At 42.0% G+C, this 13,386-nt stretch overlaps 1 protein-coding gene and 2 non-coding genes across 4 annotated transcripts; all 3 read left to right on the plus strand.

Annotated features, from left to right (window-relative positions):
• The first annotated feature begins 719 nt into the window (after positions 1-719).
• Positions 720-7,813, plus strand: mapre3a (microtubule-associated protein, RP/EB family, member 3a). 2 transcript variants are annotated; one of them, XM_041972490.1, is made up of 8 exons: positions 720-842; positions 1,089-1,210; positions 2,304-2,431; positions 2,525-2,670; positions 2,763-2,919; positions 3,908-4,050; positions 6,154-6,306; positions 6,407-7,813. In XM_041972490.1, the coding sequence occupies exons 3-8, from the start codon at positions 2,311-2,313 to the stop codon at positions 6,473-6,475; spliced, it is 789 nt and encodes a 262-aa protein (XP_041828424.1). In that variant the 5' UTR covers positions 720-842; positions 1,089-1,210; positions 2,304-2,310; the 3' UTR covers positions 6,476-7,813. The 2 variants fall into 2 exon arrangements, with proteins under 2 accessions (XP_041828424.1, XP_041828423.1); XM_041972489.1 differs by lacking the exon at positions 1,089-1,210.
• Positions 7,814-8,207: 394 nt separating this feature from the next.
• trnaa-agc lies at positions 8,208-8,280 on the plus strand. Its single transcript has one exon. It is a non-coding gene; the product is annotated as a tRNA-Ala (tRNA).
• A 423-nt stretch (positions 8,281-8,703) lies between these two features.
• Positions 8,704-8,776, plus strand: trnaa-agc. Its single transcript has one exon. It is a non-coding gene; the product is annotated as a tRNA-Ala (tRNA).
• The last annotated feature ends 4,610 nt before the right edge of the window (positions 8,777-13,386 follow it).

The following is a 13,386-nucleotide window of genomic DNA, read 5'->3' on the forward strand; positions in this document are numbered from 1 at the left end:
AAAACATGATTACATTTTTTAGTCTTTTCTTTCTTACCAGTTATTCATCTTAACCATCTACAACTCAAACTATTAGAGCGCATGAGACTTGCACATTCACTTAAGCAGGATTCAGGAGAAAGGGCTCTATGGTTTTTACTCTATTTAATCTTAATTCTTTATTTTACCAGGAAGGATTTTATTAAGATATATTTTCCTGGGAGTCCTGGTTACGATGCTATAAAAAAGGTTCCCATTAAAGACTTTTTTCAATTAGGAACAATAAAACAGAATTACAAAAGGGACAATCATACCAACATTTTTATACTCTATATTTCTTTATACAATGAGAGCAGGTTTCCTTCAGGAAAGTTTTTAAGTTTTTAAGTGTACATCAAGATGGAGCGGAGAATAGTGGAGAATATTGGATAGCACTAACTGCTTTATATATTGACATGCACACACAGCTGACATTTATAATGCAATGACAAACAGATTTCTATTCTATAATTAGGCAGCAGATAAAACTAAAGCAAAAGTTTTGTTTAATAAATTCATTTAATTTTTTTATTTTGTTTTATTGTGACTTGACCTCCACAAACCCTCAGTCACTAGTAGGCTTAAAATCTTAACCAACACATCATGTGTCTTTTAGCTGGAAGAGGCCAAAGTCCTATTTATAATGAACCTTTAACAGCATGGAGTCGTGCGCATGCGCAGTAGCGGCTGGATTGTTGCAGCCTCAGACAGGGCGGCCCGTTACCAAGAGCTGCACCGCGCAGGGTCTGACAACGACGACAGCAGCAAGCATTGCCATAAGGAATACTGCCAGCGTGATAACAACACAGACTCACTAGAATACGGTGGGTATGAGCACATATATGTGAGCAACCTGCTTATACCTGTTATTGCCACATTTTAATGTTTGCGTACATGTTTGCGGGAGTGGAGCTGTGCTTTATTCCCACTCAGCGAGGATATTTCCCGTGCGCTGACAGTCCTGGGGTATTCGGGGAGGCCTGCAGAGGGGGCCGCTAGGATAGCAGCACCATCGTTGCGGCTTTTTAACTACAAGGCTCCCAGCTAACTGGGACATTTATTGTTCTCAGCTCCGGCTCGACATGTAGGACCCCCGCCCATTTGGTGTAAAGGATTTCAATGGCTTGCTTTCAGGACGTTGCTGCAGTCAGAATCGCAGCTTTTCTCCAAGGCCCGGCACATTTTTAGGAGAATAGGTTGACTTTTCTTGTACCGCTTATCCTTATTCATTAGGCTACATGCACTGAGCTACACGTCTGATTATGTAGCTGAACCGATGTGAGTGTGTGGTTCAAAGGGTTTTAATAGCTGAGTTAATGATGACTGGTAATAATCACTAAATTGTAGGGCAACCAAGTCCCATGAAAACCGCTTGCATGCGCGTTGTCGAAGGTGCATTTACAGTACTAATATTAGAAATCGCAATTGTACAAATTGCAGGAACAAACATGATTCAGCTATTTAAGTCAAATAGACAGAAATGTTACAGCTTCTCATTGGTTATCAGGTGCACACATGCAAAAACGTGAAAGTCTTCATTCTGTGCGGGGAGGTGTCACTGGTTCATTCTGACATGACACCGCTGGAAGGAATTATCAGGCGAGCGAAGTGAACACAGAGAAGGCTGGAGCTGCCAGATGTGTTAAGCTGCTCACAAACACCAGGGTTTTTCTGTTTAATCTAGACAGGATTATGTTCACCACACGTGTAGCTTCAAGTGCTTTTCCGCCACTAAAAGCCATTGTCACTGGTCAAAATAAGTTTTACTGGCCCACAAAAGCAACAGTATTATAACCTAGTAATTGTCTGTGAAGGTAAGAAATACGCATCATCATTTTAAGAAATTATGACTACTCGTAATAACCAACAGATGGATGGGGGTGCAGGTGTAAAACAGAATATAGAAATATTTTAGCTCCTAAAATGTGTAGATTACTCTTTGATCAATAATGTGGAGTTTTAAATTGCTGATATAAAGTGTTTGAAAACTGCACCTGAGGCAATAGATTTATTGAGAAAATAACTATTAGCTTCCAAAATCAATTCAGCTTCTTCAAAATGGCTAGTTAAATAAAGCCTATTTGTAATTGCGCACTACTTCTCCACCCAAAGGATCAAGGAGCAGTGGTCATATAGCCACCCATTTGGCCTTCAAAGCCCCTGTTGATGGGATAGATCTTTAAAAGAAAAAGAGGGACATGCCTCTTGGTGGGGCTGAGTGGAAGAATTTGGATCTTTTACAGGTGAAAGTGTTTAATCTGAATGAGTTCTGTTGTTTGTCTCAGCGCGGGGATGGCAGTGAATGTGTACGCCACATCTGTGTCCATTGACAACCTCAGCCGACATGACATGCTGGCATGGGTCAACGATTCTTTGCATCTCACCTACACCAAGATCGAACAGCTCTGTTCAGGTAGGCTCAGCAAGACTTCTCAACCAAAGCTGCTGTGATGGGTGACTCTAGTGGAAACAACAAAACAGGTGATTGAATCTTTGTGTTTTCTAGGGGCAGCATATTGCCAGTTCATGGACATGTTGTTTCCTGGGTGCATTCTTCTGAAAAAGGTCAAATTTCAAGCCAAACTGGAGCATGAATTTATACACAACTTCAAAGTTCTTCAAGCAGCTTTTAAAAGGATGAGTGTTGACAAAGTAAGGAGTCTTTTTTACAAAATTATGCATTTCTTTTTATACCTCAACAAGCATTTCCTGCCTCACAAGCGTTTCCTGTTTCCACTGGCCAGATAATTCCTGTAGAAAAGCTTGTAAAAGGGAAATTCCAGGACAACTTTGAATTTGTGCAGTGGTTCAAGAAGTTCTTCGATGCCAACTATGATGGGAAGGAGTACGACCCTTTACTAGCCAGACAAGGGCAGGACGTGGCCCCTCCCCCTAATCCAGGTGATCACTTTATCCACAAACCAAAGAGAAATCAAGGTAAACCCACCAATTTGCCTTTGCTGCACGGTTTTGCTGAGCTTTGGATGGCTCAAAGCGCTCCCTGCAAGCAACTGGTGTGAGCAGCACGATTCACAGAATGACTGCTGTCCTCTGATCCATCCCACTGTCCAGCATCCACACAACTATGACACTGGAGGTATGCCTGTAGGATTTTGGTTATCACCACAGTGCATAGTGGGATGCAGTATTAGTGATGTAGAAAATATACATCATGCAGCTTCAGTAGTCCCGTTACCCCCTTAATTTGAATTGATTATGATCAGGAATGGCCAAAACATCTGCACAAATATTGAATTCAGCTATTTCCCCCAGTGTTCTGCATTGCACAGCTGATGCAACACTGAGGCAGCTTTATCCCTTTGAAAGCTGGTTTGTTAAATAAAACGTTTTGCCTCATTTACTAACATGAATAACGCCAGCCGGAATGGCCCTGCTCTGTTGCTTGAGAATCATGCCAAACAATCTAATTTGACTTGTAGCGTGTCATAAGCCGGCTTTGTGACTCTGTCACGTGTAAGCAGTGTGGGTGGGAATGGGCAGAATGATGACATTTAAACTCAAAACTGTGATAATGTGTTTTAGCATGTTCTGCCTTTGAGACAACTTTGCTGAAGCACTTATAGAGGTTTGTTTGGGTTTTTTACTTCCCAAGTTTTTCTCTCAAACAAGGACAACTTCCAGCTGTTTCACAGTTTGATCTAATTTATCATCTGGCTCCTTATAGCAATTAATGTCAGTCTTTTTTAACAGAAGCTCAAATCAAAATCCACTCCCTAAATCAGACATCAAAAGCACATCATGCTACAAGCTGAAAGCATCAGTGCTCTATAATGTGCTCTGTCCATAGCCACAACTGCTCTGAAGTAAAATGCCGTGGCTCCTAAGTCACTAACATTAAGTAAACCCTTATAATTTCTGACCACTCCAGGACCACAGCGGACATCCCCAACAGTTCCCAAAAACATGCCAACACCGCAGAGGGTCCAACACAACACTCCTGCCATGAGGAAGAATCCTTCTTTGTCTAGAAATGGGGGCAGTGATGCTGAGATCATGGAGCTAAATCAGCAGGTAGAGTTGCATGCCATGTTTTGCTTTATGTAATTAGATTTTTCTGGAAGTTATTTCTGAGTATTAAAATGTATTGCATTCATTTTTATTAATAGCAGACATTTTGAACTTTTATATTTGAAAAGGTACACATGTGAATGCTCATTATTAAAAACACTTATTCTTTTCCTGCGGTTAAAACAAGCCACATGAAAACGAAACAAAAAAGTCGGGGCTACTTTTAACGTTAACTGAATCATCCCAGCGGTTTTGTAAATTTAGCACAAAAAGTAATGAATTTGTGTTTGGTTGCTTAATTCTCCCATTTAATAATACCAGCAGGTGTTGTATTAAACATCATTAGAAAGCCTGATTTGTCATCTTTTCAACAAGGTAAAATTAGTAAAAAAAAACTGTGCTTCTGTGGAAAAAGCAGCACAGCTAAATGGCAGGTAGTTCTCCCCCAAAATATGCCAAAATCTGGTTAACCAACAACTCGTTTTGAGTTGCTTTTTGGATTGATTACACTCGTCCCACAGTAATAAGGAAAAAACAACACATATTGGCTGTTTTTACCCATTATTCATTTTACACAGTCAGGGGGCTCAGTAGCATGTGGAAGGTCCAAATGTAGCCACAACAGTTTGGCACCTCATCCTGGTCATCAACCTGGACACATTTTGATGTGGTATGGCATCACACTCCTCCACCAGGAGTTGTTGAAGGTCAATGTCACAACCAGTGTGGTCACTCGCAGAGATCACCAACTCCAGACCTCTTTAGGGCAACACACCTGGTTCAAATTAAATGGTTTCCCAACAGTTTTGTCAAGTTCTCCACCAGCCTCCTAACGACTCATTATCTGAGTGTTGCAGTAGGGAAAACATAGAGAACCTGGCTCAAGAAGTGCAGAATAGGTGATCCCTGCTCTGGCACAAGCTGATCCAACATGTGATCAATGGGGTTTGAGGTCTGGACTCTCAGCAGTCCATTTCATCTTCTCTACTCTTAAATTCTAAAACAGGGCTACTCAATTCGGTCTCACTAAGGCTGCAATCCAGCAGGTTTTCCATGTATCCCTGCTTTGACACACCTGCCCCAAATTAATGAGTCATTGTGCAGAACTTGATTGGCTGTTAGATACATTTAATGTGATTCAGGCGTGTTGAAGCAGGGATACATGGAAAACCTACTGGATTGAGTAGCACTGTTCTTCTGGGAAGAGCGTTGTCACACTGGAGGGTGGAGTTAGGCCCTAGATTCTGGAGATATGGAATCACCCGTGGCAATTTCAGTCCAACATGCCTGGCTATCAAAAAGCAGCCAATCTGATGCTGGTAAAATGCCTGTAGCAACAAAAAAAAAGAGTAAATACCAACAGGAGAGTTGGCTTTTTGGCACGTTTTTAAGGGGAACAGGGTGAATAAGCAAAATCTAAACAAGTTCACAGAAAATCAGGTGCAACAATAACCGTAAGGCTAAAAAAGGCTTAGTTCTAGGACAAACAGGCTCATTTTCAGGAAATGGAAAGAATGAAAATAAAAATCCCCCAAAATCATTAAAAGTTTAAGTTCACATAACAAAGCAATACTCAACACAGAGGAGTTGATATACTAAGGATGGCCACAAGCTTGCCTGATCAACCACAGGTGTGTTTAATTAACTGACCCCAGGTGTAGAAGTGAGTAGGGAAACTGTTTTAAAATGAAACAATTAGCCCCAAAAAATAAATAAAAAAAGTCAAAGCACTCAATCAATTGAGTCATCCCTAGCAACTTATTTTTTCTATATGTAAACTCCAAAGATTTTTTTAATTGATCATCTACGGTACATGATATAAATGTATATATAAATAAATAAATAATAAACAATTTGTAATAAAAAAATAAACAGCAGTTAATTATTAGCATAATAATTATAATGAGCGTGAAGAAGGTTAAAAAAAAAGCATTCCAATCAAATAAGCTCTTAAACATAACATTCAAACTAATACATGCATGTCATGTAATACAATTATATCAGTTAGAATCCAGTATGTTAAACATCTTGGAAAAGATTTTTCTGACCACATACTTCACGAGCATTTTGACCTGCATCTTCAACATATTATCTTCTCCTCCTAAGTTGATGGAGTTGAAGTTGACTGTAGATGGTCTAGAGAAGGAGAGAGACTTCTACTTCAGTAAACTAAGGGATATCGAGCTGATCTGTCAGGAGCACGAAAGTGAAAACAATCCCATCCTCAGCAAGATAATTGACATTCTCTACGCAACAGAGGTACCTGTCAACAATGTTGTTTCAAGTCTTTCTGCATGTCATTTAAAGCATATAAAAAAGCAGGGAACCTAAATATTATCTATTGCTTTCTGTATTTTAGGAAGGCTTTGCACCTCCAGATGATGAAGACCTTGATGAACAAGCTCACTTGGACCAGGATGAATACTGAATCCATCATCTCCTTTCTCATCCAACATCCCCATCTCTCCTCACTTTTTTTTTCTTTTTTTTGGCCTCATTTATTTTCTACTCTGCACGCTTTCTATAAATACCCACCCTTATCCCTGCTCTCTGTCTGTCTTTTCCTTTCTTTCTCATGTGTATCTGTTAGTATCCTAACCCCCCTTCCAACCTCAGACCATCTTTACACAACTGCTCTGTATCATCATTCACTACTCCATTTCACCTCCACTTACACAGTAACAATAACAGTAATGTATGGCATATTCTGGTCATATCAGCATGAGTAATGCAGAAAATTAAACCGAACCTAGAATGAAAAGGTTGTTATGGCTAACAGTAAGTTTAGGTCTGTAAATATTACCAACATTTTGATTTCTAAAAGATTAATGTCTTTGCTTATTCTGGAGTTATTTATTTGCCTTTGTGCGCTGTTTATACTACTATTAGAGCACAGAACAACAATGCTCCAATGTGCCATCAGGACACTCCCTGAGCTACTAAAACTGTAACAAAAGTGACTTTTTAATAGCTATTTCTTATTTATTTAACTTATATTTCCTTTAGAGAAACTTTCCGTAGCAAAACTGATGCAAACCTACTGTACATGAACTGAGATCAGATGATGTGTGTTATGGTATGTGCTTCAGTCGACATCAAGCATTTGTTGTTGTGGGTTCAAAGCATGTAGATAAGCTGAAGGAAATTCTATGGCCTGAGGACTCGAGGTTAATGATCAGAGCTTTGCAATTATTCCTTATTGATCAGCAACATATCTGAGCATGAGAATGTTACACATTGACTGTGAATGAGTGATATTTTGTAAATGTATTTTGTGTGAAGAATTTTGTCTGTTGTCGCACGATCCTGGTTTGTCGCCACTGCATCTTTGAGGCTGACATACAGCAGCCTTTAAATTTAAATTTAACGGATGGTAAAATTGCCACCTGCAGACTGACATCATGGTTACGTAGCAGTTGTAATGTTTCACTACTAGGTCTGACACAATCAGTACAGACACCTTTACACATGACAGCTATTGTCATGTTTTACTGCTAAATATATTGTGTTTATACCTATAATTTTCTGTGAAAGGTTCCAAATTTATGAGTTGTTGTCTGGAAGAAAGTCACTTATTTAAAGGTATGTGACCAGTTGATTAGTCATCAATAGTATCAAAATAAACAATGAAGTCTCTTGTCCTTTCCTAACAATTTTTTACTTTGCAAACTGGCTGTTGTCTGCTCTCTGGAACATACAATCATTGACCATGTCTACAGAACACTCATCTTATGAGTTTTGAATAAATAAACAGTTGTGAAACAAATACTCGTGATGTATTTTGTTTGAATGTCTAATTTATTAATATTTGGAGTTTGGGCAAACTCAGATGTGGTATTATTAGATAAAAATGATATGATAAAAAAGGTGTTTATAGTTAGTCCATCTTGGAGGATTATTAGCATACACTTCAACCACAGTTTTCTGAATATCAGTGTTTCTGGTTAGTTGTGGAGAACAGAATATTATTATGTGCAGAAAATCTGAGAGGTCAGAGTAATATGGAATATGGTCACAGTTTGGCCATATTCCATATATTCTACATGTTCTGTAGACCTGTTAAATGCTATGTTAGTCAAGCTTCACCTCGACCTTTAATGGACGAAGCGGTATAGACAATGCATGCATAAAACTAGCACTGACAGACAAGAAAGTACGGTGGGGGATTAGCTCAAATGGTAGAGCGCTCGCTTAGCATGCGAGAGGTAGCGGGATCGATGCCCGCATCCTCCAGCTTTTTAAGTTTTTCCTTCTTCATAATTAGTTTTGACATTGTGATTCCTTTTACAATCCAACAGGTTACTATTTTCAGTAAAGCTAAGAAGGAAAGGCCATCATGAACAAATTTACAATTTTTGTTATATTTATTGTAAGTCCTCAAATTCAGAGAAAGCGCTGCCTGAACATGACTCAGGAGAAAATATATAGGAAGGGCAGGGTGTTATCTTGACTCAGGACCAGCAGATGGCATTATAACGTCACAAATATGTCGCTTCCTCATAATTTCAAAAAGTTTAAATGTTTAAAAGAGTAAGTCCACTTAAAACGCTTGCCATACTGACAGACAAATAATCACACATGTATAGTACATATAATATAGACACAATGGCCCATACCAGCTTTGTGTACCAGAAGTGTAGACTGCTTGAAGTAGGAGGGGGATTAGCTCAAATGGTAGAGCGCTCGCTTAGCATGCGAGAGGTAGCGGGATCGATGCCCGCATCCTCCAAATTATCTTTTTAATAATTCTTTTTTTTTTCAAACTGAGGCATGAGTCTGCAAAATCAGCACATGCAGTACATGTTTTTGTTGTCAAGCTTTTTTATTTGTTCACAAATTACTTCACACTATTAATAAACAATATGTATGAACACAGTTGAGAGTTTTACAGTGCAGGTTTCACGACAATCGATCACAACAATAACAATCATTTTAGCTAAATCAACCAACCATAATCACTGTCAAATAATGACAAATTTGGGTGTTTACACTGGAGTAATGGATTTTAATGACTGTGTCATCTCTCTCTCTCTCTCTCTCTCTCTCTCTCTCTCTCTCTCTCTCTCTCTCTCTCTATATATATATATATATATATATATATATATATGAAACAAAGATCCATAGGTTGATTATGTCTAATCAAGTGGCAAAAAAACTCTGAAACTCTGTGTTACAGTGTTTACAGTGTAAAATTAAATTCACCACATCTTCTAAGCTCCCAGCATTTTCTTCACCATGTATCCTGGCATGTTGTAGAGGAAAAGAGCCACAATGGCCAGCAGCAGGAGAACTGTCAGAATCTTGATGGTCAGCCACCTGTACTGGTCACACACCAGGTGTTTTGCAGCTTTGAAAGGGATAAGGAACCAGAGGAGGGCAATATCTGGACGGCTGGAGGAGTACAGAGATACAAACTTTATTAGACAACAAAAACTTCTCAATTAATATTTCAAAGAAAATAAGGGGGCAGGGGAGATATTTTCCACTTGATTATTTAAGGCAGGGGTCCTTAACTCCAGGGCTCAAGGCCCATAGTCCTGCAAACTTTCAACTAACTAACTAACTAATGGCTCAGTAGTGGATATGTGCAGAGATTGTCAGAGATCCATTTAATTTAAATCAAGTGAAACATCTAATACCTGAGATAGTTGGCATTGAGGACCAGAGTTGGGGATCACTGATTTAAGATCAAACACAACATTTAAAAAATACATTATTATTATTATTATTATTATTATTATCATTATTATTATTATTATCCATCCATCCATCCATCCATCCATTTTCTTCCGCTTATCCGGAGTCGGGTCGCGGGGGCAGCTGCCTAAGCAAGGAAACCCAGACTTCCCTCTCCCCGGCCACATTCACCAGCTCATCCGAAGGGATCCCGAGGCGTTCCCAGGCCAGCCGAGAGATGTATTCTGTCCAACGTGTCCTGGGTCTGCCCCGGGGCCTCCTTCTGGTGGGATGTGCCCTGAACACCTCACCAGGGAGGCGCCAGGAGGCATCCTAACCAAATGCCCGAGCCACCTCATCTGGCTCCTCTCAATGTGGAGGAGAAGCGGCTCTACTCTGAGCCCCTCCCGGATCACCGAGCTTCTCACCCTATCTCTAAGGGAGAGCCCGGCCACCCTGCGGAGGAAACTCATTTCGGCCACTTGTATTCGAGATCTTGTTCTTTCGATCATTACCCACAGCTCAGGACCATAGGCTCTCACTTCACCACGACAGACCGATGCAGAGCCCGCATCACTGCGGACGCCGCACCGATCCGCCTGTCGATCTCCCGCTCCATCCTTCCCTCACTCGTGAACAAGACCCTGAGATATGTAAACTCCTCCACTTGGGGCAGGACCCCATCGCAGACCCGGAGAGAGCACTCCACCCTTTTCCGGCTGAGGACCATGGTCTCGGACTTGGAGGTGCTGATTCTCATCCCAGCAGCTTCACACTCGGCTGCGAATCGCTCCAGTGAGAGCTTAAGATCACATCCCGATGAAGCCAACAGAACCACGTCATCCGCAAAGAGCAGAGACCCAATCCTGAGGCCACCAAACCGGATCCCCTCCACACCTCGGCTGCGCCTAGAAATTCTGTCCATAAAAGTTATGAACAGAATCAGTGACAAAGGACAGCCTTGGTGGAGTCCAACCCGCACTGGAAACGATTCTGATTTACAGCCTGCAATGCGGACCAAGCTCTGACACCGGTCGTACAGGGACCGGACAGCTCTTACAAGCGAGTACGGCACTCCATACTCCCGGAGTACCCCCCCACAGGAGTCCCAGGGGAACACGGTCAAATGCCTTCTCCAAATCCACAAAACACATGTAGATTGGTTGGGCAAACTCCCATGCCCCCTCAAAGACCCCAAAGAGGGTGTAGAGCTGGTCCACTGTTCCACGACCGGGACGGAAACCACACTGCTCGTCCTCAATCCGAGGTTTGACTATCCAACGGACCCTCCTCTGCAGCACCCCTGAATAGACCTTACCGGGGAGGCTGAGGAGTGTGATCCCCCTGTAGTTGGAGCACACCCTCCGGTCCCCCTTTTTGAAGAGGGGGACCACCACCCCAGTCTGCCAGTCCAGGGGGACTGTCCCCAATGTCCACGCGATGCTGCAGAGGCGTGTCCACCAAGACAGCCCTACAGCATCCAGAGCCTTAAGGAACTCCAGGCTGACCTCATCCACCCCCGGCGCCTTGCCACCAAGGAGATTTTTAACCACCCCAGCAACCTCAGCCCCAGAGATAGGCGAGCCAGCACCGGCTACCCCAGACTCTGCTTCCTCATCAGAAGACGTGTTGGTGGGATTGAGGAGGTCTTCGAAGTACTCCCCCCACCACCTCACAATGTCTCGAGTCGAGGTCAGCAGCCCCCCATCCCCACTGTACACAGTGTTGGCGGAGCACTGCTTTCCCCTCCTGAGCAGCCGGATGGTGGACCAGAATCTCCTCAAAGCCGTCCAGAAGTCATTCTCCATGGCCTCTCCAAAATCCTCCCACGCCCGAGCTTTTGCCTTAGCGACCACCGAAGCCACGCTCCGCTTAGCCCGCCGATACCCATCAGCTGCCTCTGGTGTCCCACAGGCCAAAAAGGCCCGATAGGACTCCTTCTTCAGCTTGACGGCATCCCTTACTGCCGGTGTCCACCAACGAGTTTGGGGGTTACCGCCACGACAGGCACTGACGACCTTATGGCCACAGCTGAGGCTGGCCGCCTCGACAGTAGAGGCACGGAACACAGCCCATTCAGACTCAATGTCCCCCGCCTCACCCGGGACATGGTTGAAGCTCTGCCGGAGATGGGAGTTGAAACTCTTTCTGACAGGGGACTCTGCCAGACGTTCCCAGCAGAACCTCACAACACGCTTGGGCCTGCCAGGCCTGACCGGCATCCTCCCCCACCATCTGAGCCAACTCACCACCAGGTGGTGATCAGTTGACAGCTCCGCCCCTCTCTTCACCCGAGTGTCCAAGACATGTGGCCGCAAGTCCGACGACACGACTACAAAGTCGATCATCGAACTGCGGCCTAGAGTGTCCTGGTGCCAAGTGCACATGTGGATACTCTTATGTCTGAACAAGGTGTTCGTTATGGACAATCCATGACGAGCACAGAATTCCAACAACAAAACACCACTCGGATTCAGATCAGGGGGGCCGTTCCTCCCAATCACGCCCGTCCAGGTCTCGCTGTCATTGCCCACGTGAGCATTGAAGTCCCCCAGCAGAACGAGGGAGTCCCCAGAAGGAGTGCTCTCCAACACCCCCCCAAGGACTCCAAAAAGGGCTATTATTAAAATTATTATTATTATTATTATTATTTATTTGTTTGTTTGTTTTTTTTTACTGTAATTATTATTATTATTATTATTATTATAACACAGATATGTATGAATATAAATGACATAATAACAAGAAGACACAATGGTCCACAGGTCATTTTATTCACAAATTTCACATATGCAGAAAGACAGAAGCGTGACAATCTGAATTACAACACAAGCAAACTATACTAAAACTCTTAATCATTTGTCAATAAAACCTTCCTTCCATTTTTAAAGTGGACATTGATTTTAATGTGAAGAATGAAAACACCTCAGAAAACAAGTACAAGTGCACAGTTATCACAACAATAGAAATGTGAGATTTATACACATTAATAACCAGAAGTGGATATACCTACACAAATTATCAGCATGTCTGTTGTTTTAGAGCTTGTTTATTAATGCATCAGTTATTTTATCAAATTGTAATAGCAAAAGCAACAGATGTTATCACTGACACACACTATTTGGAAATGTCAAAACACTCTTTCTTTCTTTCTTTCTTTCTTTCTTTCTTTCTTTCTTTCTTTCTTTCTTTCTTTCTTTCTTTCTTTCTTTCTTTCTTTCTTTCTTTTTCTTTCTCTTTTATTAAGCTCCCAGCATTTTCTTCACCATGTATCCTGGCATGTTGTAGAGGAAAAGAGCCAAGATAGCCAGCAACAGAAGAGCTGTAACAATCTTGATGGTCAGCCACCTGTACTGGTCACACACCAGGTGTTTTGCAGCTTTGAGGGGGATAAGGAACCAGAGGAGTGCAACGTCTGGACGGCTGGTGGAGTACAGAAATGTGGAGAGATGTTATAGAAGCCAACTAATCTGCAAACTAAAGCCATCAGTGAATTAGTTCTACAATGGAAGCACCCAGATACTGATACAACCTGAAGACCTGCTTACCTCCTTAACAGTCAGTATGTTTATGTTAGAGTGATGGTGGCATATAAAACATGCATATAAAAGAGGGAACCAAATACTCCAGCCCCTCAATTTTAAAATAAATCAGCTATTACAT

Source organism: Melanotaenia boesemani, chromosome 20 (assembly GCF_017639745.1).
Source record: "Melanotaenia boesemani isolate fMelBoe1 chromosome 20, fMelBoe1.pri, whole genome shotgun sequence".
In the NCBI taxonomy this organism is placed as follows: Eukaryota; Metazoa; Chordata; class Actinopteri; order Atheriniformes; family Melanotaeniidae; genus Melanotaenia; species Melanotaenia boesemani.

Coding starts and splice junctions, on each gene's coding strand:
- mapre3a (XM_041972490.1), top strand. CDS start 2,311: ATGGCAGTGAATGTGTACGCCACATCTGTGTCCATTGACAACCTCAGC. Junction 2,920..3,907: donor GGCCCCTCCCCCTAATCCAG/GTGATCACTTTA, acceptor TGACCACTCCAG/GACCACAGCGGACATCCCCA. Junction 6,307..6,406: donor ACATTCTCTACGCAACAGAG/GTACCTGTCAAC, acceptor TCTGTATTTTAG/GAAGGCTTTGCACCTCCAGA.